Source organism: Pseudopipra pipra, chromosome 2 (genome assembly GCF_036250125.1).
Source record: "Pseudopipra pipra isolate bDixPip1 chromosome 2, bDixPip1.hap1, whole genome shotgun sequence".
In the NCBI taxonomy this organism is placed as follows: Eukaryota; Metazoa; Chordata; class Aves; order Passeriformes; family Pipridae; genus Pseudopipra; species Pseudopipra pipra.
This window is the reverse complement of record NC_087550.1, coordinates 117,404,117-117,429,279: the sequence shown is the minus strand read 5'-3', so window position 1 is coordinate 117,429,279 and position 25,163 is coordinate 117,404,117. Positions and strand designations below refer to the sequence as shown.

The following is a 25,163-nucleotide window of genomic DNA, read 5'->3' as shown; positions in this document are numbered from 1 at the left end:
CCCTCGCCCCGCCCCGGGCGGGGCCGTGACCGTATCCATGTCCGTATCCATATCCGTGTCCCTGTCTGTATCCATGTCCGTGCCCATGTCTGTATCCCTGTCCGTATATATGTCCGTATCCCTGTCCGTGCCCCTGTCCGTATATATGTCCGTGTCCGTATCCCTGTCCCTGTCCGTATATCTGTCCCCGTCCCCATCCCTATCCCTATCCCTGTCCCTGTCCCTGTCCCCATCCCTGTCCGTGTCCCCACTCCGCCATTCCCAGCCGGAAGCGCGCAGGGCGGGGGGAGGCGGAAGCGCGCGCGGGGCCGCGGCCCAAAGATGGCGGCGAAAACACAGGGCGGGATCCGCCTGAGCGCGGTGAGTGCGGGGGGACGGGACGGCGCGGGGCGCTCGGGGGGGAAGGGACCTTAAACACCGTCCATTCCCACCCCCTGCCACGGCCAGGGACACCTTCCACCCGGCCAGGGACAGCCTCCACCCGGGCAGGGCGCTCGCAGCCCCGGCCAGCCTGGCCTTGGACCCTCCCGGGGTCGCTCCCTCAGCGCGGGCGCCGCGTCGCTCTGAGGGGACTTTGGGGCCTCTCCCGCCCCCACCCCGGCTCGAATCCTGGAAAATCAACTTATCCGGGCTGGGCCGGGGGCCTGTGCGGGCCGGGGGCGGGTTGGGAGTCGGGTTCGGGATTCCCCAGCCGGTGTGAGCGCAGTGACCTCTAATCGCCAACTCGTAGCTCCAAATCTTCGCCTCTTGTGTTGCAGGAGGCCTAATTACATTTTAACCCTGATTGCCCTGAAGGGCGATGAGTGTTCGCGCAGGGAAACGCTGCTGTGTTGTGCTTTTCACCACTGTTGTCCTTCTGTGGTAGTTGGTCATTGCCTTGTTTGTGCTGATACAAATGAAGTTAAAAGCGACTTTTTCGGTTGTTTGGTGAAACAGGGGGTTTTTTCAAGCCTTTCTGGCTTCAGCCCTCAAGGCCTGTAAGTCTCACCTACATTTACAAACAGCCTGGCTCATCACCTTCCTTAGAGAATAGTGGAAATAAGCAGGAGCACTCCAGTAAGTAACTTTAAATTAAATACTGGAGTGAAAAAGGTACATCAGTATATTCTCAGCACTGCTTAAATTGCACAATCATTTAGGGTGAAAAAGACCTCCAACATCACTGAGTCCAACTTTTGACTGAAACCATATTACTTTAATATAAATGTGTATTACCTTAACATAAACTTGTATTACCTGAATATAAATTTGTATCACCTGAGTATAAATTTGCATTACCTGAACATAACTTTTAGAGGTGAGTTATAAACGTCACCTGCTTGAAGTTCAAAACTTGCACTTTCGTTTCAGGCCTTTAGTTCTTGTGTTGGAAAGCCACACTCTGTCTGGTATTTTATTAGAGCAGTGTTCTGTTCCCCCTTTAGTTAAAGTTTTTTGACACGTTATTTGTCTCCTTGAGGGGGAAAAAAAATTATCAGCGTTAATAATCAGCGTCTGCAAAACAGCTGCAAACATAAAGCCAGAGTTTAAAATGGTTCTCAGGTTGAAACCACCGAACTCTTAGAGGTACAAGTGAGACATTGAGGCTGAAGCTGGTGCTCTTGTTAACTTTCTGAATTATTTTTAGGCTGCTCTTTGCTTTTATCTGTCCCAGGGGTAGCTGAGAATTTGCATTCCGTGGGTTTCCAGTGAAAGCTGTGGCTTTCTGTAGGTTTTTGCTCAAGTGCAGCAGCTGGTACAGCTTTGAACAGGTTTGTGAAAGGCTTTGTGACCCAGAGAACCACGGGGAGAGCTGGTGGCCACAGGCTCTTCTGCTCTTTGGAAATGTAAAGTATTTCCCAGAGTTTCAGAAGCACGAACAGCACAGGCAGTGTGAGGGCCTGGGAACTCATTCCCACGCTGGAATTCGTCTCCTGCTGTTGCTCTGCTAAAAGTTTGGGTTGGTTGCAGGATGAGTCAGATCAGGGAAGGGATCCAGGTTAATATTTCAAGAGTGGTTTTTAGTTTGGATCAGTCCCCCACTGTGGTTCCTTGCACGGTCGTGGAACTGGGATAGAGCAGCTGGGAGGGAGAGGAAACTTCAGGAAGTTTTCAGGAGGAATTCCTTGCTGGAAAGGGTGGTCAGGCCTTGGCAGGGGCTGCCCAGGGAGGTTTGGAGTGCCCAGCCCTGGAGGTGTCCCAGAAAGGCCTGGCTGTGACACTCAGTGCTCTGGGCTGGGGGACAAGGTGGGGATGGGGCACAGGGTGGATTAGATGATCCTGCAGGGCTTTTCCAACCTCAGTGATCCTGAGATTGTCTTTCTGGAGAGATAACCTGTTTATTCTTAAATATCTGCTGGTTCTACTTGTATGAGCTGCTCCTGTCAGGGCAGTTTTGTTTTTAAAATATGCACAGTTTGAAGGAGGGGGAGGTTTGGTTGCATCTCCAGAAGGGATTTGGCTGTGCTGGGTCTCGGGAGAAAGAACTGAAATTACTAAACAAAACACAGTTAGTAACAAAGTATATTGGCTCAGTGGGCAAAGCAACTGGGTTGTCAAAGTGACTTTTCACCAGGGGACAAACCCTTACTGAAGCTCAGTTATTCATGAGCTAAAGTGGTGCATTGATGAATGAAGTGGAAGGGGCCAAATGGACTGAAATATTTCCTGGGGAGCTCATCAGGAATTAGGGAGTGGTTGCTGACAGCTGGGTGTGCTCTGAAAGCTGCAAAAATAATGGCCTCAAACCACTGGGCTACATTTTTTAAATCTGGTGTTGCTTTGTGCCCTTGTTGCTGTGCCTGACCTGCTCAAGGCCAGGTTGGGTGGGGTTTGGAGCAACCTGGGACAGTGGAAGGTGTCCCTGCCCGTGGCAGGGGGTGGAATGAGATGCTTTCTGTGCACATGTAGGATTTGCTTCCCTGGGGAAAAGGACTTCTTGGTGATGGTGTCAGTGCTGGTGACACTGAGGTTCTTTCTGTCCTTCCTTGGTGCTGTCTGATGGTCAGGGGAAATGGTTCTTCCTTTTTAGGAAGAATTTCTGGCTGGAAAGGGTGGTGAGGCCTTGGCAGGGGCTGCCCAGGGAGGTTTGGAGTGCCCAGCCCTGGAGGTGCCCAAGGAAGGCCTGGCCGTGGCACTCAGTGCTCTGGGCTGGGGGACAAGGTGGGCATCAGGCACAGGGTGCACTCCATGATCCTGGAGGGATTTTCCAGCCTCAGTGATCCTGTGACATTCCCAAGAGTTTGTGCCTCTGGCAAAACCACAGTTGGGACTTCCTTTCCAAGTCCATAGTGCTGAGGTTCTGATGCTGCAGTAAATCCAGCATTCCCAGTCTGCCTCCTGTGTGGTTGGGGTTTTCCAGGATTTCAGCAGTTGCCAAATGCCTTGATGTGTGTCCCTGTGGTGGGTTGGGGTTTTTCCAGTGTCCGTGGGTTTGTTTTGACAAGGAGGGATTTCAGGCAAAAAAAAAAACCCCACCATGTTTCTCGTGTGTTTTAACTGTGAAGTTTATAAAAGAGAGGAGCAAATGCCACCAGGGAATAAACACAGGGATCTTGGGATCCACTGAGCTCCTGTATGGCAGAGGAAGAACTCCAAAGATCCTTTGAAATGTGAGGTTTCCATTAACAGCTGACATGAATTTTTCTTTTGCAAGTCTCTGTTGGGGCTCAGCAGAGCAGGTTTTGTAAAACTGGAGTTTTAAAGCACAGATGGCTGGGGAAGAACGTGCTGTCTGTTCTCACTTGTGCTCTGGCTCCTGGGGAGAAAGGCAGGGATTAAGTTGCAGTTGGAAGTGTGTCATGTGCTCCTGTGACCTCGGGATCGAGGTGACACTTCTTGGCAGTTTATGTTGATCTGAAAACTAGGGCTGCTCTCACCCTCCTCCTGCTCTGGAACCCGCTCTGGAATTTGCTTTTAGCATTATTCCTTTTCCCTGGTAAATGAACTCAGAGGTTTGAAGCAGTCTTGCTTTTATTTAGACTTTATTTATTTTTACTTGTTTTATTTAGGCTTTATTAGCTACAGAAAAGTGGTTGTCAGTGAATAGTTCTGTAAAAATTATGAATTACGGATCTGTACACAGTGCTTTAAAATAATCTTTCTGATTTTATATCTGTAATAACGTGGATTATATTCTGTTTTTATGTAACTCAGTGGTACAAAGACTGTTTTCAGTGGGGTGTGTTAATGATGCTGCTTTTCCTGCCATCAACAGGCAGTGGGGCTTAAGCAAATCCTTGCAGTGGGTTTGTGTTAAAGGCCTTGTCAAAGTGTAACTGCACTTTCCTCAGAGATAATGCAAACACAGCCACTGGTTGCAGCAGTTACAATTGCTCCAAACACTGCATGGACAAGTCCTTAACTTCCATGGATATTTAGTTCTGGTTTTCCTAGTCTTTAGGTCTAGGGGAATATGTGTAAACCTGAGCTTTTCAGTGTTTTAGTCACTGAAATCTGTAAGATACATCCCATAAACAGGTACTTAATTTGTGTGTTCTCAGCCAGTTCTAGTCGTGGCTGTGCCTTTGGTTGCTCCTGATCATAAAGGAGGGTAAAATGTATGAGATCAAAGTGCTGAAAGAGGGTCTGAGAGGAGGGTTTGGTCACTGTGAGCAAAGGGAGCCGTGACAGGGACAGTAAATCATGGAGGGTGTTGGGTGCTGCTCGTTGTTCAGATCAAGTTTTAATAATCCTGACTTAAGAAATGAGTTTTTAACACCTGAAAGCGTGTGCTGCTGAGGCTTTGGTGTTTTCTGTAACCTCTGGCATCATTATAGAGCAATAGTTATTTTTAAAAAGATAAAGAGACTTGGATAGGATGACAACATAACCCATTCTCAGAGGATGGTATGAGACTGCTGAATGTCACCTCCAAGAGCTGTATGAACAGCCCCTTGAAAAGATATTAACACACCAATATTCAAAAAGTAAATTAAATTACAGCCTTTTGTAGTGTTGGTCAAACCAGCTTCATTTAGGGTTCCTTTATTTAACCTGTTTTCTGGCTCAGTGTGGTTGGGGAGCACAAACTGATGCCCTTGTTTGTGGTTTCTTTCAGCTTTGCCCCAAGTTCTTGCACACCAACTCCACCAGTCACACCTGGCCCTTCAGTGCAGTTGCAGAGCTCATAGGTATGTGGACCAAGAGCTTGAAATATTTTATTTTTCTTGTCATAAAACCTTTTTCCTTCAGGTAGGGAGGGGAAGAAGTCAATCCTGTCACCACTCAGAATCTTGCACCTTATTTTTTTGGCACACTCGGGTTGCTTTTTTTCTTTCCTGTGTTGGTGATCTTCTTGCCTTTGATTTTGAGTAGCAGTTAACTGGATACCTTCAGTGTTCCTCTTTTCCACAGGTAGGGAATGAGCAGCAGACTTATTTAACTGGTTCCTCAAAATTAAGGTGTGGCTTGGGAGGACTTACCAAGTTTATTGAGGAGTTTGCTGCTGCCAAAGGGAGCAACTCCTCTGGTCACACATTCCTTCCCTTCCCTTCTTGAGAAAATTAACCTGACAAAAGAAAATGGGAGTTTTTTACCCAGATAAGGCCAGAGCTGCCACAGAGGAGGAAACCAGAACCACGTGGCCTTGGAAAGGACTGCTGTTTTGGGGATAACAATATGTTAAGTCATTTTGGTTTTTTTAATGCCCCAAATACTTCCAAGCTGTCAGCTGTACCTGAAATGTCCTCTTTTGTTGATGCTGAAATATATTCTATGAAGTTTTTCACTGTGGATACAATTGGTACTTAACGTTTGTGGGAAGGACCCTCCCAAGCTGTGATTCCTTTTTATGGGCTTGAGCTGTTTGTTTATTTATTTATTTATTAACCCTCAGCTGAACCTGCAAAACAGGCAGTGAGGCAGCTGTGCCATCACATCCCACCCCTCCTTCTGCCTGTGCTCTCCCCCCTCAGGAATTCCAGGATGAGGGGAAGGGAAATGCCAGGAAGTGGTGTCAGGGCAGGTGAGATTTGGAGCTGCTTTGCTGCCAGGGAAGGTTTGTGCAGCCCCGGTTTCTGGCTCGCTCCTGGCAGCTCTTTCCCATCCTGTCAATAGAAAATTGAGTCTGAAGCACTTTGTAATTCCCTCTGGGAGAGCCACCCCATGGCTGGGAGAAAGTAAATGTTGCACCAGCTGCTCTGGGGGCAGCAAATGGAAGTAGAAACTTGCCTTGGTTTCATTTTCGATTCTCACGGCTGAGCCTCCACCTACATTTTTTTGCCTCTGTGTTCCTGTGTATAATAATAATAATTTATAACAATATATAATAAATATTATATAATGAAAATATATTTTATAATTGCATAATTTATAACCATCTGTAATCTCTGTGGAATTGTATGTTGGGTTTTGGGTGGGGTTCACCAGGTTTGGATGCAGCTGTTTCACTGTAACACTTTGATTTAAGTAAATTTAGAACACTGACAGCTGAAGCACTTCAAAATGTGTTCACACTCAGACTGTTTCATTTTTACCTCTAGTACCCCAGCCTTTTTTCCCTCCTTTTCCTGCAGATAATGCCTATGACCCTGATGTAAATGCAAAGCAGATCTGGATTGACAAGACAGTCATCAACGACAACATCTGCCTGACATTCACTGACAATGGGAACGGGATGAACTCGGACAAGCTGCACAAAATGCTAAGGTGGAGAACCCCTTTCTGTAGGAATTCCAGCTCCTAGTTCTCTTAGTGATCAGCTTATTCCTTTTTCTCAGATGTAACTCACTCCTTTGGGTCAGAAACTCAACATTTCTGAAGGGCAGGGATTGTCCAAGTGAGACTCCAGAGCCTACAAATGCTACAGAAACTTCCTCACAACTTTGTCACAGAACTTTGATCTCCTAATTTCCTTTGATCCTTTCTCTCAGCCTTCCCCTTTAACTTCCCACACACTGTGCAACCTCTCTGTAGGGCCCATTAGTGGAGATAAAGAGGATTATTAATACTATTATTATCTTTACTTTTGTTTAGCAAACAAGAAAAAAGGGAGATTCAGCTCAAGCCCCTTTGGAATATTAATAACAGAAGGTCTAGTGGATAATTTAATGAATGATAATGTGACTTGTCTGTTTATCTTTAAATATTCTGTAGGGTTTGGACTGATCTTTTATTTCTACAGTTAATAAAGAGGTTTCTGTCCAACTTCTCCTTTAGGGAGAAATATAAATCCTTTACAAGATTGCTCTGCCTGCAGATTTCAACTTGAGCAAGCTTGGATTCAAACAGTTATTTTTGTGTTGGGTACCATCATTAACAGCTTGCTAAATTCCATGTTCCATGTGCAGTTTCCTGGATTATTTTAAGTGTAGTTACTGATGAGAAACTCGAGGATCAAACATTTTCTAGCAAGTAGAGGAGGGGGAAAAAAGAGGTTTAGGGGCTTTTCTTAGTGTTTATCGTGAAGTTAATGATTAAATCCCACGAGAATGCTTACACCTAATTCCAGGCAGATGATATTTCTGTTCCATGCTTAAAAGATGGAAGCAGATTTTCCTGTGGTGGTTTTAGGGGTGACTTCCAGGATTTTCTTCCTTGTCCATTGTTTAACTGAACAGTAGTTCCCGATCCCTAAAACGAGTCCCCGATCCCTAAAACAAGAGACAAACTCGTTGTGTTAAACCTAATTCGTTGTGCTGGCTTAAAGGTAAACCAGAAGGGGAAATGAACTCAACTCAAAAGAGAGATTAGAAGTCAGAATAACGATTTAATAAAATAATACAATAAATACAGATTATACAGGCAAACAGTTGGTTTTAACCCACAAAACCCAAATGTATAACCCAGCACCCTGGGGCATGAACAGAGTGATGTTCCTTGGGCCCCCTGAGTCCAAAGGAAAAGGAGAGGGGAAAACCTGTTGGTGAGAGTGCTGGTGCAGTCTGGTTGAGAGTGGTGATCTGCAGTCTTCCTCTGGATCCCACGAGTGGTTAAAAAGTCCCAGGACTCCAAGATTATATATCCTCCAGTTCAGGCAGGAATGTCCAGCACTTCCCTCAGGGCAGGGAGTTCCACACTGGGTGTGAGGACAGGAGCACCCTCCTATCTCTCAGGCCTCTTAACACCCAGTTTACAGCCTGAGGGGTCAGGGGTGCTCTGGGCAGAGGGTGTAAATGGTCCATTGATAACAGTTCTGGGAAATGGCATGGAAGGCTCTAGAATACCCAGTTTTGGGTTACACCCATCCAGTGATGAACTGGTCCCAGCTGTTCTAACCAGGACATTCGTCAAGTCCTGCAGGTGGGGGGTGTCAAGTTCCACAGGGATTTTTCCCACTCTTCCCACGTTTTCCTGCATTTGCAGCTTCGGCTTCAGCGAGAAGTCGGTGATGAACGGGCGGGTGCCGGTGGGGCTGTACGGGAACGGCTTCAAGTCGGGCTCCATGAGGCTGGGCAAGGACGCCATCGTCTTCACCAAGAACGGGGACACCATGAGCGTGGGGCTCCTGTCCCAGACCTTCCTGGAGGTCACCAAGGCAGAGCACGTCATGGTGCCCATCGTCACCTTCACCAGCCAGCATATCCTTCCAGCAGGTTCTGGGGGTGGGTGATATCCCTGCAGGAAATGTCCTTGGCTGGTTTTATGGACTGGGAAATGTGATTTGTGAGATGTGGAATGAGAGAGGTTGTGGCTTGATGGTCCCAGTTATAACCTAAGAATCTTTAAAGTCTTGTAGTTTATCCTGACTGCTTAAACTTTGTAACTTTGGAACCCTTTCCTAAACACTGCTAAAAAAAAGCGGAAAGTAAGAATTAAAAAGTCAGCAACTTGTGTAGTTGTAGTTTGAATTAGTTTTGGAAGCCATTACGCTCTAGAGAGCTAAATCAAGAGAAAATGGTTTAAGTGAAAGTAGTCTGAGTCTAATCTTTAAGCAGAGATGGATGATGAATCCTGCCACAATGAGATATGAAAATGCACTCCAGAAAGCTAAATTAATCAAAGATTGTTTAAGCAGAAGTTTAACTAAGATTGATGTTGATGTCTTGTAACTATTTCAAGTAAAAGAAGTCTGAGTTACCTTTAACTGAAGATTAATGTCGATGCCTTGTAACAATGAAATGATTGACTGTCGAGGAGGGGCTTGAGGAGTTAAAGTGTATAAAAGCTCAGGAAATCCTTGTTCAGGGAGGAGCTGTCCCCAGCACTGCCTCAAAAGAATTGCTGGCTCAACAGTATCGTGCTGTTGAGTTTGATCTCTTGGGATCAGGAATGAGAACCCGGGAAGCGAGTGCGGAAGTTTCCCGATGTTCCAAAAGCTCGAATTCCTTCCAAGTCACTGTCCTTGACTCAGTGCCCACGACAGATCAGCGACCCAGCAGAGTCCAAGAACAGCCTGAAGGCCATCTTGACACATTCCTTGTTTTCCACTGAGGAGAAACTGCTGGCAGAGCTCGATGCCATCATGGGGAAAAAGGGAACCAGGATTATCATTTGGAATCTCAGAAAGTAAGATGAAGCCCAGTCTCTTGTATCTCTCATTTGGTTTGCATTTTCTTTCAGTGGGTGCAAACATACAGAGGGGTTTGGTTTTTAGTGGAATAACTGGATATTATATTAAATAACTGGGTGTTTGGGGTTGATTTTTGGTGGAGTAAGGCCGAGGGCACTAACTGGGAAACTGGATCCAGCTGGCATGAAGGGCCATGGTACTGTTGCTTTTGCCAGAAGGAAAGTTGAAATAGGTAAATTACAAATCTGTTCCCTCAGACCTCTGAAATTATGAATGCAGAAATCCAGACACAAAATACTTGAATGTACAGGCAAATAACAGTGGATTTTAAAACTTAGAGCCAGCAGTGTCCTTCTGCAGGGATCTGGACCTTTCTAAACTTCTTGATTGTTTTATCATAAAATAAACCAGCAATCTGAGCAAGTAAATAGTTATGTGTATTTAACTTACTTATCCACTTGCCTCTGGGGGATTGTTTCCAGCATTTTCTGGCCTTGACTTGTATGTTGATGCTTTTATATATTTTTAAACAGTTGTAGCAGTGGCAGTTCCCTGTTTAGAGTTAAGTTATAATTCATTGTCACTTCACTTGTATTCCTTGGATATCAGAAAGGAACAGGTGAACTTTGTGACTTTTAGTAAATCTGTGAGGAAAACCACTATGGATCAGAGGAATTCCCCTTTTTTTCTTTGCACTTTTGGGATACCCACCACCACATCTTACCTCGTATTAGCTTCCCCTCACCCCAATAATTAGTGCATTTTTCAAATCTTATTTCTTAGAGATAAAAATGAAAAACCGGAGTTTGACTTTGACAAGGATAAATATGACATCAGAATCCCAGAAGACTTGGATGAAACGGGCAAAAGAGGATATAAAAAACAAGAGAGACTGGACCAGATTGTTCCAGAAAGCGACTACTCCCTGCGAGTGCGTATGAGATCGGTTCAAACTGGCTTTATTTTTGGAAGCTGGAGGGTTTGTGCTTTTGATTTTAATGTCATGTGTGTTTTGTAGGCTTACTGCAGTATTTTGTACCTGAAGCCAACCATGCAGATCATCCTGAGAGGACAGAAAGTGAAAACACAGCTGGTTTCCAAAAGCTTGGCCTTCATCGAGCGTGACATATACAGGCCCAAATTTCTGAATGTATCCTTTGCTTAATATTTCCATCGTGGTATTTTTGTTTGGGGTTTTTTTTTTGGTAAACACAGACTGAGGGAATTAACCTAAAGTTCCAGGACTCAGAATGAGCACTCAGAGTAACTCTATTTGTTATGTTACATGAGATTAAACAGATTTTTTTTTTCCTTAATATCTGGTCAAAGGCCAAAACGGTAAGAATTACTTTTGGATTTAACTGCAGAAACAAAGATCATTATGGAATAATGATGTACCACAAAAACAGGCTCATCAAAGCTTATGAAAGAGTTGGCTGCCAGCTGAAGGTAAGAAATCAAGGCTCCAAAATATTTTGACATCTTGAGGAATAATTGTCACTCCAACGCTCATCTTAACAAAGGGTGCAGATGGAAATGAGGGTATTGATGTGTCCTTCATAAAACCACCTTTTTTAGTGTGTGCAGCTGTTAAAAATGGTATTAAATTGTATGCACTTGATTCAGTGTTTGGGTTTGAGGCTGTTTGATACACAAAATATTGGTCTGAGCTTATCTCAGGACAAAAAGAGGGGCAGTACGGAGGATTTTTTTATTTCAGGGTTTATATCAAGATTTTCTCTTTGGAGAGGAGTCATAAGCCAGAAAATTCTTTTTTTTATCTATTGTATCTCTAGTTAATAATTACCTCTGACAAACTCCTGCAGTCCTGGCCTGGAATGTGTGGGGGTTTTCCTGACAGACCTTGATTTCTTGCAGGCAAACAACATGGGGGTCGGTGTCGTTGGGATCATCGAGTGCAACTTCCTCAAACCAACCCATAACAAACAAGACTTCGACTACACAAATGAATACAGGTATTTCTGTCTGGGTTTCCTGTCCAACAGTGCTGTTCACTGTGAAATAGTTGATGATAAAAGCTGCTTCTTCTCTAAGTAGGAAGAATGAAAGCTCGTGGGTACTGAGCAAACCTGGTTTACATTCAGCCAGCTCCTTTTATCCCTTTTTCTTGTGAACCTCCTCCTTCCTCCTCGTTCCTCCTTCCCCCTACACGTATTCTCAGCAGTTGGCAGAGTTCCCCTGACCCTTTCCAAACATCCCAGGCCCTCAGGTTTGCATCCTTAGCAGTTGCAAAATCCTGACTTTCCAGCAGTTTCTTGATAATTAGTCAATTAGTGTGACTGAGCAGGTTTGGTTCTGCTTACTGTTAACACTAATTGGTGTGATGACCCTCTGGGTTTATCTTCTTCCTTTTTCTCATCTTCCCAACTTTTCCCACTCCACATATCCCTAGCAGTTCATGGGACTGACCAGGCTGGTTCCTGTCACTTCCTGCCCCAGCAGTCAGGTTTGTCTCTCTGCTCCTTTTGGGGCTGCTTTGACCACGTGCCCGTAGAGGAGGAGCCACTCTCTTCCCACGTGCCCTAACACTTGCTTTTCATGTGGATTTAGAAATTTAGGATACTGACTTGCTGACTAAAGCTGAGATAATCCTTCAGCACACATGAATTTGGGTTCTTTCCCAGTGGGTGTTGCTCTGGGAGAGGACAGGTTCAGTCTGCCAGCAGAGCCCAGAAGTTATGATGGAGTCTTCCCAAACTTCTCCCCATCCTAAACTCCCTTGATACTCTCTGTACATTGAGGTGGAGCTGCAGTGACTCCAGCCCTACATCCCTTTGTCACTGACTGTGGACAGTTCTCTCACTTTACTCTTCCATATATAGTCAGTAAAATATGTGTGTTGTGTTGTGTGAGGAATTGATGCCAAAAAAGGCAGAGAATAACTGCTCAGAGATGAATTTTTGTCTTTTAAGCAGCAAAGGTATTTATTTTGTGCAACGCTGGGGGGGTAGCCAGTTAGCACCAGACAAACCAGCTCCCAAGTTCTCAGTGAAAAGCCAGGTAATTTATAGTTTTCATGAGAGGTTACAACATCTTCACAGACATATTAGTTTGATTTTTACATCTAATTGTCATCAATAGGCAGAGTTGAGGTGGAGTCTTCCAGAATCATCTTTTGGCAAGATTTTTGGGTGGTCGTTTCTTCTCTTCTTCCTCGCTTGAACTTTTCAACTTTCTTTGTTCACCGACCTCGTTTCTGGGGCTTGCAAAAGTGCCCTGACTCACGCCCTTCTTATCTCCTTCAGATGCCCACCTTATCTTTATTTATGACATTTCTACTCTCTCTTACTTCAGTACAGTCAGCAGAACAGAACAAGCCGTCTCTGTTGTATTTCAGCATAAGCAGAGCTTCTCGCAGAGCCTGGTACCAACCCTGTCCTAGTTAATCCTTTAAAACCTTGCTCTGTTTCACTCCCCATCCTTAACTCACTTGATTCTCTCTGTACATTGAGCTGGAGCTGCAGTGACTCCAGCCCTGCATCCCTTTGTCACTGACTGTGGACAGTTCTCTCACTTTGCTCTTCAAGATACACTCTCCACATTTTATTGACTGTGTTGTGTTTTGTGAGGAATCATCATGGAATATGTTCCCCCTGTACCAACCACATTCCATGCAGGAAGCAGCAACTGCATTTCCCCCTGTAAGTTCAGTACTGTTCCACCTTCTGTTTCCATGGGAATGTAACTTCCCACTTTTCTCTGGTTTTCCCCCAGCTGTCTTCCCCCACACTTGTCATGTGGGCACAGGGATACCACACTTGCAAGGGCTTCTCCAAAGGTCTTTCTGCCAGGAGTGCTCCAGGCTTTCAAAAGAGAGCTTTTCAGCCCAAAACAGCAGCATGGACCTGATGCTGTCATTTCATGGTGGCTGTAGGATGCCCTGCACCTCTTGCCTCCCCACAAGAGGGGTGTGATCCCATCCCTGCATGGCTGCTCCTTTCTGCCCTTGTGCTGCTTCCTTTCCCTGGCACAGAAATCCATGGTTTGGCTTCAGAGCTGATCTGGATCCCAGCCCTCTGGGCCAGCCTAGTTCTCTGCACACACTCTGGTGTCCTGCAGCCCTGGGGGGTGCAGACCTTGGAAGAAGCCGGGCAGGGAAGGACTGACCTGGTTCCTCAGCCCTTTGTTCCTGGGAGGTGAATTCCACCCCCTGACGAGGGGCAGCCTTGACCTGCCCCTCACCCGTGGGGCTGGTTGTTCTCCCTCCCCTGTCCCTGCTGGCTGTGCCAGCTCTGGTGCTCACTGAGCTGCACCAGGAGCCCTGAGCAGGAACCAAATGCAGCCCCAAATGGCCCTGGCTGAGACTGGGCTGTTCCTTTGAGCAGCGGGGACACTTGAGCCCGCCCTGCCCTGAGCCCGGCTTTGCAATCTCCCTGGAGCAGAGTTGTCCCTGCAGTTCAGGGAGGGACAGAAACAGCCAAACCCAGGGCGAGGGGCTGCCTTGGGTGATGGTTTTGGGCTCTTTTTTCTTCCCTGATAGGGGCCAAACTGGTGAGGCACCTTCAGGGTGTGCCCTGTCCAGGATCAGCACTTCGGAATCGAACACTCTTGATTTCAGTCTTTGTTCTCCAACGTGCATTTCCAGTAATTTCTTTGCTGACAAACGTGATTTCACACAATTTCTCGTTTCTCCAGCTTTCTAAAAGCAAAAAGCTTTTGTAAAGCTTTCTAAGAGAAAAAGCAAAAAAAATGGAAGATACAAGAAAGAGCCTTTTGAGTGGTTTTTGCACTGTGGTGCGAGTAGAAATATCGCAGTGTTCCTCCACTTCTTCTGTCACTGGAGTTTGTAAAGGTTCTTTCTGTGCTGGAATTGGCTTATTTAAGGTGGTCCCTTAAAATCTTGTCCTTTTAGACTCACAATAGCAGCACTGGGAGAGAAGCTCAACGATTACTGGAACGAAATGAAGAGGAAGAAGAACGAGGAATATCCCTTGGCTCCGCCAGTTGAGGAGATCCAGTGAGTACCAACCACTGCAACAGCTTTACACGCTGGTGGTGTTGTTTTACACTCACTGAGGGTGAGCCTTTCCCTCTTCCCTCCCAGAAAGCAGCCAGACCAGACGTGGGTGCAGTGCGACGCGTGCCTGAAGTGGCGGAAGCTCCCGGACGGAATCGAGCACTTGCCGGAGAAGTGGTACTGCTCCCTGAACCCTGACCCGCAGTTCCGGTAAGGCCACATTCCAGGGGATGCCTACACCCTGCTCTTGGTTTATCACCTGATGTTAAGCTCTTTGTGTTGTGGGGTTTTATTTTTCTCCTCCCCTTCCTTAACTCAGGAATTGTAACGTGCCCGAGGAGCCGGAAGACGACGATTTGATACATCCGACCTACGAGAAAACGTACAAGAAAAAGTGAGTTCTGGAGACTTTCTTCCAAGGTCTCAACACTATAAACTGCTCAGGAGAGCGGTGCAGCAACTGGGGAACAAGTCCAGCTCTGAGGAATTCCATAGGAAACGCTAATTCCATGGGAATTAGCAGTGTGGGAATAGTTTGGGATATTCCAGAAGCAAACTCTGAGGGCTGGTTGGAGACCTTGTCTGTGTAGCTGATACTTTCAAGGTCCACGTTGAAGCAGTTGAATATCTCAGTTTCTTTGTTTAAGAGGATTCTTGGCTAAGGTGTGTGGGGAAAAAATCCTGATTTGAGTAATTTTAATGCTGGCTTATATCTTAGAATTGGAAGTTTGGGGGGGGAGGTTTCCATTTTTTTTAAATAAATCTTTATCTGAGAGGGAACTTGTTTGAAGTTAAGCCAACTCCAGGCTATAAGAACTAGGTTCATGCAGAAGAATTTAATTCAGTAAACAATACTTTAATTAGAGCTGTGCTGTATCTAGCTGAGATAATTAGTATTGTGTTTGCTTTTAAATGTGGGGGTTGGTTTGGGTTTATAATGAGCAAAGTGTTTGAGTCTAAGCTCTTAATTTATATTTTTTTTTCCTTGTTGCTGTGCAGAGACAGGGAAAAACTGAGGAAGAGACTGGATTACAGCCACCAGGTAACTCCTGAAGCTGCCTGGAAACTGCCCTGGGGAGAAGTGTCTGGTTTAACATCCTGTTCTGCTGTACAGGATTTGCTCACCATGAGCAAACCCCAAATGCCCCATCATTGCTGTCCCGCGATGGAAAATCCAGCACTGGAAAGAGGAAGGAGTTTGAGAGGGGCAAAGGCCTCTCACCAAGTGGTGTAGAAATGATGTCAGTCACTCATAGCTGGATTTATGAAATGGCACCTCGTTATTGAAGGGGATTTTGTGTAGAGGGATGCGTTGGGGATCTGAAAGCAAAGATGCCCTTAAAAGTGGGGCAGGGGGTGGACAGGAGTGTAGCAGCTACAGCTGTGCAAGGAGGAACTCAAATTCAGATTAAATGCAGATGCAAATCAGTGTGGTTGAGTGATGAGAATGTGTAGATTGCAACCCAGAATTAAATTTTCATGAGTGTGATTTAGCTCAGGTTGCGTTCAGAGTGAAGTGCTGACCTAAGATCACTTCATTTCTGGAGAAGAGATGTCACATGTGCTGTTTTAACTTCACTGTGTTAGTTTTTCTGCCATTACATCTCCCCAAACACACAAGTAATTTCTAGAAATAAAGTATTGTTCATTTTGGACAAACTGAGTTAATTATGAGCAGGTTCTTTAGCAGGGATGTCTGTCCTGTGGTTTGTGGATGATGGGCAGACTTCAGGCAGAGCTACAGCTTGGGAAAAGCTCTTGTCTGGGATTCTGCACAGGATTTTGAACTGGGAAAACTGGGATTTGCAATGTGGAGTCTAGTTAGGCTTCCTTACTGCAAAATCCTGAGCCTGGGTTCAAGGAGATCCTTGTAATACATAAATGTCAGTCAGAATTTTAGGTGTTGGTGTATAATTAGGAGAACTTAAGTCTTTTCTGAAGAACCTACTAATATCTGTTTATTTTCATTCTTAACTTATGTTATCTTATAGATCAATAATGAAATATTTTTAAAAACATCTGTTTCTTCAAGTAAAGACTTCAAAACATTCACAGCTGTGAGTGGAAAGGAAGCTGTTCCAAGGTTGCTTTTGCCAAAATCATCAGATGCTCCTATCAGAAGATCTCTGCCCATTTTAATCAAATCAGTCACTTCCCTCCATCCAGACGCTGACAGCAGGTTAGTGCACCTGGACAGAGTAGATTCCTCTTTCTTTCTAAAATTAATAACACTCCACAGGGTGTTTTCCTTAAGCTCTGCTGCTTAAGGAATGGGGGCGTGGGGATGTTCCTGGAAATTCTGAGTCTGCTGTTTCACACCGAAGGTGGTGACTCAGCGTGGGGGTGTCGGGCACTTGTTTGTACAGGGAAGGGATTCACTCTGGCTTTGCACATCTTAAAATCCCCTGCAGGGGGACGTCCCTTTGTAGTTATGGAGTTTTTAACCGTGCTCAGAGAAACACCAGACGTGGTTTGAAACAAATATTTGTGCAGTTCAGTGATCAGTTCAACGTTTCCCTTCCCAGCCTCAAGCGGAGGGCGCAGAGTTGTTCGACACCCGTGCCCTCGAAGACGCCCCGGCTGAGTGACAGAGCAGCCAACCACCACGATGAGGGTGGTGATGATGATGATGATGATGATGAAGATGTCATCATTTTAGAGGAGAGCAGCACTCCGAAGCCTTCAGCGGATCCCGATGTTCCCGCGGTCAAAACCGAGTGCATCAATTTGGATCAAGAGGAGAAGCAGAAGGAGACCCGCGAGGCCGGAGAGCTTTGCACTGCGACCACTTCAGAACCCAGGAGTGAACAGCTGAGCTCAGCCACACAGACAGAGCTGCCAGGCCTGGTGGTTAAAAAGGAAGAGGTGGAAGATGAAATCCCAGTTGAAATTCCCGGGGCAGGGGTGGAAACCGAGAGGCACAAGGTGAACGGTGTTCCCGAGACACCTGCAGAGACTGAAAATGAACTGAGAAATCAGCTGCAGTTGTTGCACAGAGAGAAGGAAATGTACCAAAACAAATGCCAGGCGTTGACCAAACAGGTAGAAACACTGGAGGAGAGGCTTTTGGAAATGAATAATAAGTATGTAAAGAAGGAAATGTGCCACCAGTCAACAGAGACAGTTCCCTCGGGTGAGGAGGAAAGTGCCAGCGGGAGGAGCTTGGCAGAAGTGACTGTGCTCTACGAGCAGGCCTTGGGAGAAATAGCAAAGCTGCAGGAGCAGTGCAGTACCCTGCAGAACCTAAAAACTGAGTGCAGCAAATGTGCTGATGGGGAGAGCAAGAGTGAGGTGGAGGAGATGGCCGTGCAGCTGGACAATGTGTTCAGGCAACTGGACAAGTGCAGCATCGAGAGGGACAGGTACAAAAGTGAGGTATGTGGTTAAAACATTCCCTTATCTCTGGGCTTTACTGCTTGTTTCGTAGCAGCTCTAATACACAACCTGCTGTATGGGCTTTAGAGCTTCTTCTTTTCTTTTTTGTTGCCAGATTGAACTACTAGAAGTGGAAAAAAACCAAATGGCCTGTCAGTGTGAAGAGCTCAAGGCAGAACTCGCCCAGTTGAAAGCTTCAATTCCACAAGCAGTTGCACATGCAAATGGTTCTACCACCAGTAATGTAGAAGAGACTGTAAATTTTTCTGATGGAGAAAGGTATCAGTTTTGTTCTTTCTAGATGATATTTCAAGGAAGATTTTTTTTTTTTTGGCTGTTTTATTGTATCTGAAACGTTTTGATGAAGGTTATGTTTGATAATTGTATAATAAAATGTGATGTTTGGAATTCTTTCCTGCTGCCTCGTGTGACTCCGAACTCAGTAATGGTTTTTTTATCAAGTGGTTTCTGTAACTTATGGTTTGTGTGTTTGTGTGAGCAGGGTTGGCACAATAGAAATGCCATACTGATACTTCTTAAAATATCAAAAATGTTCTGTAATTTCTAGACATGACTTGCAGACCAAGGAGAGAAAAGGGAGGCAGAGGGTGATGTTTAGCTTATGCTGTGTATTGTACTTCACTTGTAGAGTCTGTTTTTCTTTATTGAAGCAACAGTACTGGACTGAAAAGAGACTTTGGGTTTGAAATTTAACTTTCCTGGAAGAACTCCTTGCTGCAGGCCAGTCCTGTGGAATTGGATTGTGTCCAGAGTGTAGCTTTGAACTAAAGCAGGGTTTAAACTTACAAATAGAGAGCTGGCAGCTCTTGGTAAATAGGAACTGCACACACACAGAGGACACAGAGCACATGGAGGCAGGGATGAGCTGGGGGCCCTGAGCCAGATGATCTGAGGGGTGAAGTGATTTAATTAAGGGACCTCCATAGGACCAGATGAGAGGCATCAGAAGGAGCTGGCCCATGGAGGGAGAGTTGGCCTTGCAGTCTGTCCAAAAGGTTGTGGCAGTTGGCATTCCTGATGCCTGGAAAAAGGCAGTTGTTATGCCCATATTTAGGACAGGCACAGCTCCAGCCTGGTCACTGTAGCCTCATTCCCAGGGAACACCGTGGAACAAATCCACCTGGAAGGCACCTGCAGCCCCATTGTAGTCAAAGGGATTAAGAACAACCAGTTCTTGGAGTGACTGAGGGCAGAGTGTGGATCAAGAGCAAGGCCAGGAATGGTTAATGCCTTTGCACCTCAAGTCCTGTGTCCAGTTCTGGGCCCTCACTTCCAAAAGGACATTGAGGGGCTGGAGCATGTCCAAGGAAGGGAATGGAGCTGGGGAAGGGGCTGGAGCAGCAGGAGCAGCTGAGGGAGCTGAGGAGGCTCAGCCTGGAGAAGAGGAGGCTCAGGGGAGACCTCATTGCTCTCTGCAACTCCCTGACAGGAGGGGGCAGGGAGGAGGGTCGGGCTCTGCTGCCATGTCCTGAGGGAAAGGAGGAGAGGAAATGGCCTCAAACTGTACCAGGGCAGGGTCAGGTTGGAGATCAGAAAAAACTTTCTCCCTGCAGGAGTGTTCAGGTCTTGGAATAAGTGTCCCAAGGAGATGGTGGAGTCCCTGTGTCTGGAAGTGTTCAGAGGTGTCTGGATGTGGCCCCTGGGGACATGGATTAGGGTTGATTTGGTGGTGCTGGAATGGTGGGACTGGATGACCCTGCAGGTCTCTTCCCGCCCTGATGATTCTGGGATTAATGGTCTGTATGACAGAGCAAAATGAACTCAATAAATTCACGCTGCCATCAAATTGGAGAGAACTCAGGAGGGCAGAGCTGCTGCTGAGGGACCTTGAGAAACAGGAAAAACGGGCTGAAAAAAACCACCTGAAAATTCAACCCGGGCACCAGCAAAGTCCATGCCGGTGAACAAGCTGGAGCCCACTCCTAGGGAGGCAGCCTGGGAGGAGGTGCTGTGGTGCTGGGGCAGTGGGAGTGGAATGTGAGTCAGCAGTGCACTCTTGTGGTGGGAGAAACCAGTGCCTCCTGGGCTGTGCTGGCCAGAGTCCAGGCAGCAGGTGGGGAAGGGATTCCTCGCTGTTCCTGGGCTCTGAGACACCAAAGGGGGAGTGCTGTGCCCACTTCTGGGCACCCTGCAGTGACACTGGCAGAGAGGAGCAGGGCTGCTGAAGGGCCACCGAGGGGAGAAGGGCCCAAAGCACCTGAGAGAGAAGGGGAAGCTGAGGGAAAGAGCCTCACAAAGAGTGGGATCTCTTGGAATCCTGTTGCTCTCTCCTGCAGCCTGGTGAGAGCACATAGGGATGAAGCTTCTCATGGGATGAGAGGCAACAGCCACAAACTGCAACCAGGGAATTCCTGATGAAATATTAGAGAGAAAAAGCTTTGACAGTGAGGGTAGGGAGGGTAGTCAAGGCCTGGAAAAAGGACAGGGGGAAACTGTGGAATCTCCACCTCAGGACATTCTCAAGAAAGCCCTGAGCACCCTGCTCTGAGTTAGCCCTGGCTCTGAATGTTTGGCAGGGTTAGTAGAGACTGAGGTGGAGAATTTCCAGAGCCCCCTTTCAATCTCCAAGAAGAGATTTACCCCCGGGAAAAATGATCTGCCAGCAGCATTTCATTTTATTTTTACTTCCAGCACCTGAGTTGTGTTTCATAAAAGAATGAGCAAATCTATGCAGGACTTGGAAGTAACTTCCCCACCAGTTGGTTGGGATATGACAGCACTGTGAAAACTGGTTCCTGGAGGTGATAAAGGATCTGAGGGTGCAAGGAAACGTTGGAGAGAAGGGATGGCTCATTTGAAAGGAATTGGATCAGGAGTAGGAGAGAGCAGGGACATCCAGGAAAGAAGGGAAAAGAAAAGGCAAAGCACTTTGCCTGGACTGGACCTCTTAACTCCTGTGCAGTTTGAACTGCATCAGTTTTGTGTTGGTTTGAGAGTCACACCCAGAGCCTTTCCAGTCCAGCTCTGTCAGATAAAGAACTAACTCTGTGTTTGAACCCAAAACTCCATCTAACCCTCTGGAATTCTTTCTCCCCAGCCTAAAACTCCGCTCTCTGCGAGTGAACGTTGGACAACTTCTGGCCACGATGCTGCCTGACCTGGACCTGCAGCAAGTCAATTATGACATCGATGTCGTGGATGAAATCCTAGGGCAGGTCGTAGAACAAATGCATGAAATCAGTAGCACTTAATATCTTCCTGTTTTAGCAGAGTTTTAGTTGATCTTCCATCATAACCTTCCTGGAGGTTCCAAAATGTATATAATGCCTGTTCCTTTGATCTCCAGTTTTATCTCTAAGTGTATAGACTGGGCACGTTTCGATGTTCCCACGGGTGCAGTGGGTGTTCCCTTCACTCCCTCTTGAAGGAACGTTGTCCATACTGACCAGCCCCGATGTACTGAGTTAAGGATTTTGCTTTTGAAATGTATTTGTAATTAAATTTGCAAATGTTTATACGATTAGGAATCTTAATACTTTTCTACCGAAGCTTTTTCGTTCACTTTGGCTCTTCCATGAGCATTAATTAATACTTGTGATTATTTCCTCTACTAAAGTGTCAGTAGTGGAATATCTTAGAGATGCAAAAAAGAACTTCCTTGATGTTCTTCCCAGGCAGAGCTGTTGTATCCCACAGGATTGTTCCATTGCTCCCAGCAATGTTGGCTGATGCTTTCATGGGATGGAAATGTAATGGGTGAAAATGTTGCCATCTGGGTAATATTTGTGGTTTAGTACCACAAGAGGAGCGATTCCTTAAGGATTTTATCCTGAAAACTGGTGATGAACTGGCTGAATGGGAGCCCTTGGAAAAGGAGGGATGTTTCCTTCTCTGTGGGGTGAACTACAGAGTGAGCCAGAGCTGAAAACATCCAGATGTCACCGGTTTAGACATCTTGGGTTATAGGTGAGGTAAGGGAGTCCCTCTTTGCCACAACACCCCTTTCAGAGTTCTGTGCTCTAAATGTTCCCATTTTTCCATGGTCCTGGGCAAACCTCCTGGAAGAAAGGGTCCCGAGAGCAATGGCTGTTCCAGTGGGGACAGCATTCCCAGCCACTTCCAGGGTTTTCTTCCCAAGGCATCAGCAATGACCAAAGGGGTGGCAAAGATGGCAAGTGCACCTTGGACTCTGTGCTGGGATTTGTCCCCCAGATTCTTTAGAGGGTGATCAGACACTGGAATGGGCTGCCCAGGGAGGGGGTGGATTCTCCATCCCTGGAGGTGTTTAAGGACAGACTGGATGTGGCATCAGTGCCATGGGCTGGGAACCACGGCGGGGTTGGATCAAGGGTTGGACTTGATGATCTCAGAGGTCACTTCCAACCCGGCTGATCCTGTGATTTATGAAACAGCTATTCAAGAAAAAGGGTTCTTGCTCTGAAATATAAAAACTAAATCAAAAGAAGAGGGAAAAAAAAATCAAGTGTTCAATATGTGAATTCCTAGGAAGCGTGTTTTTTCCTTAAGCCAACATTTCTGGCCTTGGCACTGCTCCTGTCCTGAGCTCCTCAGCTGATGTTCCCTGGAGTTGCAGTTCAGGGGGTTCCTTTCCAGTGTTTCACTTTTAAGATCTCTGTTCAAATAGGCCAAGAAGGGCAGTGCAGGACTGTTGTACTTTAGGAAGCAGAAAGGGAGGGTTTGGTTTGTGAATGGGTGGCTGTACCAGAACTAGGGAGGACTTCTAAAAAGTGTCTCTTTTCCATTTCTTGGTGTGTAGTTTTCCATTTCGTTGTCATTATTTATTCTGTTTCACCAGACTCTGGTTGAATTTCTTGTAGACAAGTGGCAAGATACAGCACATGTCTGTCTTAAAAACGGAAAAATTTACAATGTACATTTACACTTTGGAGAAGGGTGGACTCATGGAAATGGCTTTTATTTACTTGTTAAAATGTATTTTTTGTAAAAAATAAAACTATATAAATCTGAGTTTGCAGGATCAAAACTTGTATGTGATCAAAACGCACTGGTTTTGTGTATAAATAAATACTGTGCAGAAAGGCTGGCGTTTCAGACTTGGAGTTTTGGGTGTTGCAGGAGCACGGGCTCAGCCTGGTGTTGAGCAGAGACTGGGCACAGCAGGATGGAAGCGGTCTGGGAATGGCCTGGACATGGCAAAAGCAGTGCTGTTCTGACCCAGGGGAGGCGTGGATTGAGCTGAATGTCACGAAGTTCCCGGGGTTGATCCATGGATGTGCCCCCATGCCTGGGTAACAACCCCCTTTGTGCCCCCTCTGGAGCTAAAATCCCCTTTGTCCCCCCCGGGTAACAACCCCTCTGGAACCCAAACAACGCCGGGCAGGGGTGGGACAGAGGCACCGCTGCTGCTCCCCTGAGCCCCAGGACCCCCAAAACCCATTCCCCTGAGCCCTGGGACCCCCAAACTTGCTCCCCTGAGCCCCGGGACCTCCAAAACCCGCTCCCCTGCGCCCTGGGACCCCTAAATCTGCTCCCCACACCCCGGGACCTCCAAAACCTGCTCCTCTGAGCCTCCGGACCCCCAAAACCCGCTCCTCACACCCTGAGACCCCCAAACCCGCTCCCCACAGCCCAGGACCCCAAAAGCCTCTCCCCTGAGCTCCGGGACCCCAAACCCACTCCCCTGAGCCCCAGGACCCCCAACCTGTTCCCCACACCCCGGGACCCCCAAACCCATTCCCCTGAGCCCCAGGACCCCCAACCTGTTCCCCACACCCCGGGACCCCCAAACCCTCTCCCCTGAGCCCCGGGACCCCAAACCCACTCCCCTGAGCCCCAGGACCCCCAAAACCCGTTCCTCACACCCCGGGACCCCCAAAACCCACTCCCCTGAGCCCCGGGACACCCAAAACCCGTTCCTCACATCCTGAGACCCCCAAAACCCTCTCCCCTGAGCCCCGGGACCCCCAAACCCCTGTGTGGGTCTCCCCACACGGGCCGCCCCCCCCACCCCCCCCCCCCGCGCTCTCCCGCCTTTCCCGCCCCGCGCGCCCCCTCAGGCGCCCTCAGGGGCTTCCGAGGGGGAAAACCCCCCACAAAAACATGGAAATAAAGCTAAAACTAAACCAGCCCAGTGCTCGCCTCTCCCCAGAACAATAGGGGTGTTTTTACTTAACGGGCCTTGCTGTGCTTGGCCAGTGTGAATGTCTTGTGTCGTGCAGAATTCCACTATTCCCGTCCTCAGGTTGCCGAGGTGGAATTTAGATCCCGGCAGCCTTTGCAGGCGGTGTGAGGGGAACCTTCTGCTTCGTGGAGGTCAAGGGGCGATAAAAAAAGAAGAGTCGTATTATTTTTCTCAGCGTTAACACCTAGAATTGGGAAATTGCCCTCCCCACTGGTGGTGTTGCCACTTAGTGCACTTTTTTGCCGCCAAACAAAGGATATAGTCTCCTCTTTTTTTCTTTCTTAAAAAAAGAAATACTTAAAACAAGTTCTAATTTAAGCAGGTGATCCCACTGCGGGGGGTGTCCCTTTTTGTGACACTGGCGCCTTCCAGGGCCCTTTGTGATGTGGGACATGGGGGTGCCCAGAGACCTTTGTGACACCCCAGACACAAGAAATTAATAACAAGCAGTACTAACAGCAAATTAGAAATAACAAATAATATAATAACGAGTAATAATACTATAATAACAAATAACCAATAACAATAACAACAAATCAATAAATGTTTAATAAAACTCTCTAATTGTTTGTGGACTCTCTGACTCTTTTCTCTTCTTCCCACCACAAGGATTTACAACTCTCGGCTGCTCCCTTTCCCTTATGGCTGGGTTGTCACAACCTGGTCAGAAAAGATGCTGAGTTTTCCAATCCTGCTCATCTGTTCCTGGTCCCTCTTGGGAGCAAGGCGGGTGTTGGCAGCAGAAATAATCAGGGAATAACAGAATATCCTGAGCTGGGAGGGACCCACAAGGATCATCAAAGTCACACTCCTGGCCCTGCCCAGGACACCCCAACAATCCCCCCTGTCCCTCAGAGCGTTGTCCAAACCCTCCTGGAGCTCTGGCAGCCTTGGGGCCGTGCCCACTGCCCTGGGGAGCCTGGGCAGTGCCCACCACCCTCTGGGGGAAGAACCTTGTCCTGAGATCCACCCTGAGCCTGCCCTGTCCCAGCTCCAGCCCTTCCCTGGCTCCTGTCCCTGCTCCCAGTGAGCCGAGGTCAGGGTCAGAGGGAACAGAGACTCCTCTCCAGATTTCCTGACCCAGTCTCCCTCTTGTCCAGCACCTCTCAGGAATGGGACAGCACACAGGGAAACTTTTAAAGCCCTGGATTTGTTCTTGCCTCATTTCCCTGGCACAACCACAATCTCCTGTGAGTCCAACACTGCTCAGCCCAAACCTGGCAGGGCCCCCGTGGGGACTGAGGCTGGAACTGCCC

The 25,163-nt window shown here is 47.0% G+C and overlaps 1 protein-coding gene and 1 long non-coding RNA gene across 2 annotated transcripts; one reads left to right on the top strand and one right to left on the bottom strand.

The window, feature by feature from the left end:
• The first annotated feature begins 220 nt into the window (after nt 1-220).
• On the top strand, nt 221-22,809 carry MORC3 (MORC family CW-type zinc finger 3). The gene is made up of 17 exons (XM_064647094.1): nt 221-360; nt 5,039-5,111; nt 6,495-6,627; nt 8,284-8,498; nt 9,279-9,426; nt 10,214-10,361; nt 10,449-10,580; nt 10,760-10,879; nt 11,309-11,406; nt 14,304-14,408; nt 14,496-14,618; nt 14,728-14,802; nt 15,408-15,450; nt 16,400-16,587; nt 16,934-17,783; nt 17,899-18,062; nt 20,842-22,809. Exons 1-17 carry the CDS (start codon nt 322-324, stop codon nt 20,993-20,995), a joined length of 2,808 nt encoding a protein of 935 aa, XP_064503164.1. The 5' UTR covers nt 221-321; the 3' UTR covers nt 20,996-22,809.
• On the bottom strand, nt 22,667-25,012 carry LOC135410418 (uncharacterized). Its single transcript, XR_010428673.1, has 2 exons — nt 23,895-25,012; nt 22,667-22,909 (listed from the first exon to the last, which is right to left on the bottom strand). It is a non-coding gene; the product is annotated as an uncharacterized LOC135410418 (long non-coding RNA).
• Between the last annotated feature and the right edge of the window lie 151 nt (nt 25,013-25,163).

Excerpts from the sequence above, each read along its gene's own strand:
- MORC3 (XM_064647094.1), top strand. The coding sequence starts at position 322 with ATGGCGGCGAAAACACAGGGCGGGATCCGCCTGAGCGCG. Across the intron at positions 14,409-14,495 it reads CCGCCAGTTGAGGAGATCCA|AAAGCAGCCAGACCAGACGT; the intron begins GTGAGTACCAAC and ends CTTCCCTCCCAG. Across the intron at positions 17,784-17,898 it reads GGGACAGGTACAAAAGTGAG|ATTGAACTACTAGAAGTGGA; the intron begins GTATGTGGTTAA and ends TTTTGTTGCCAG.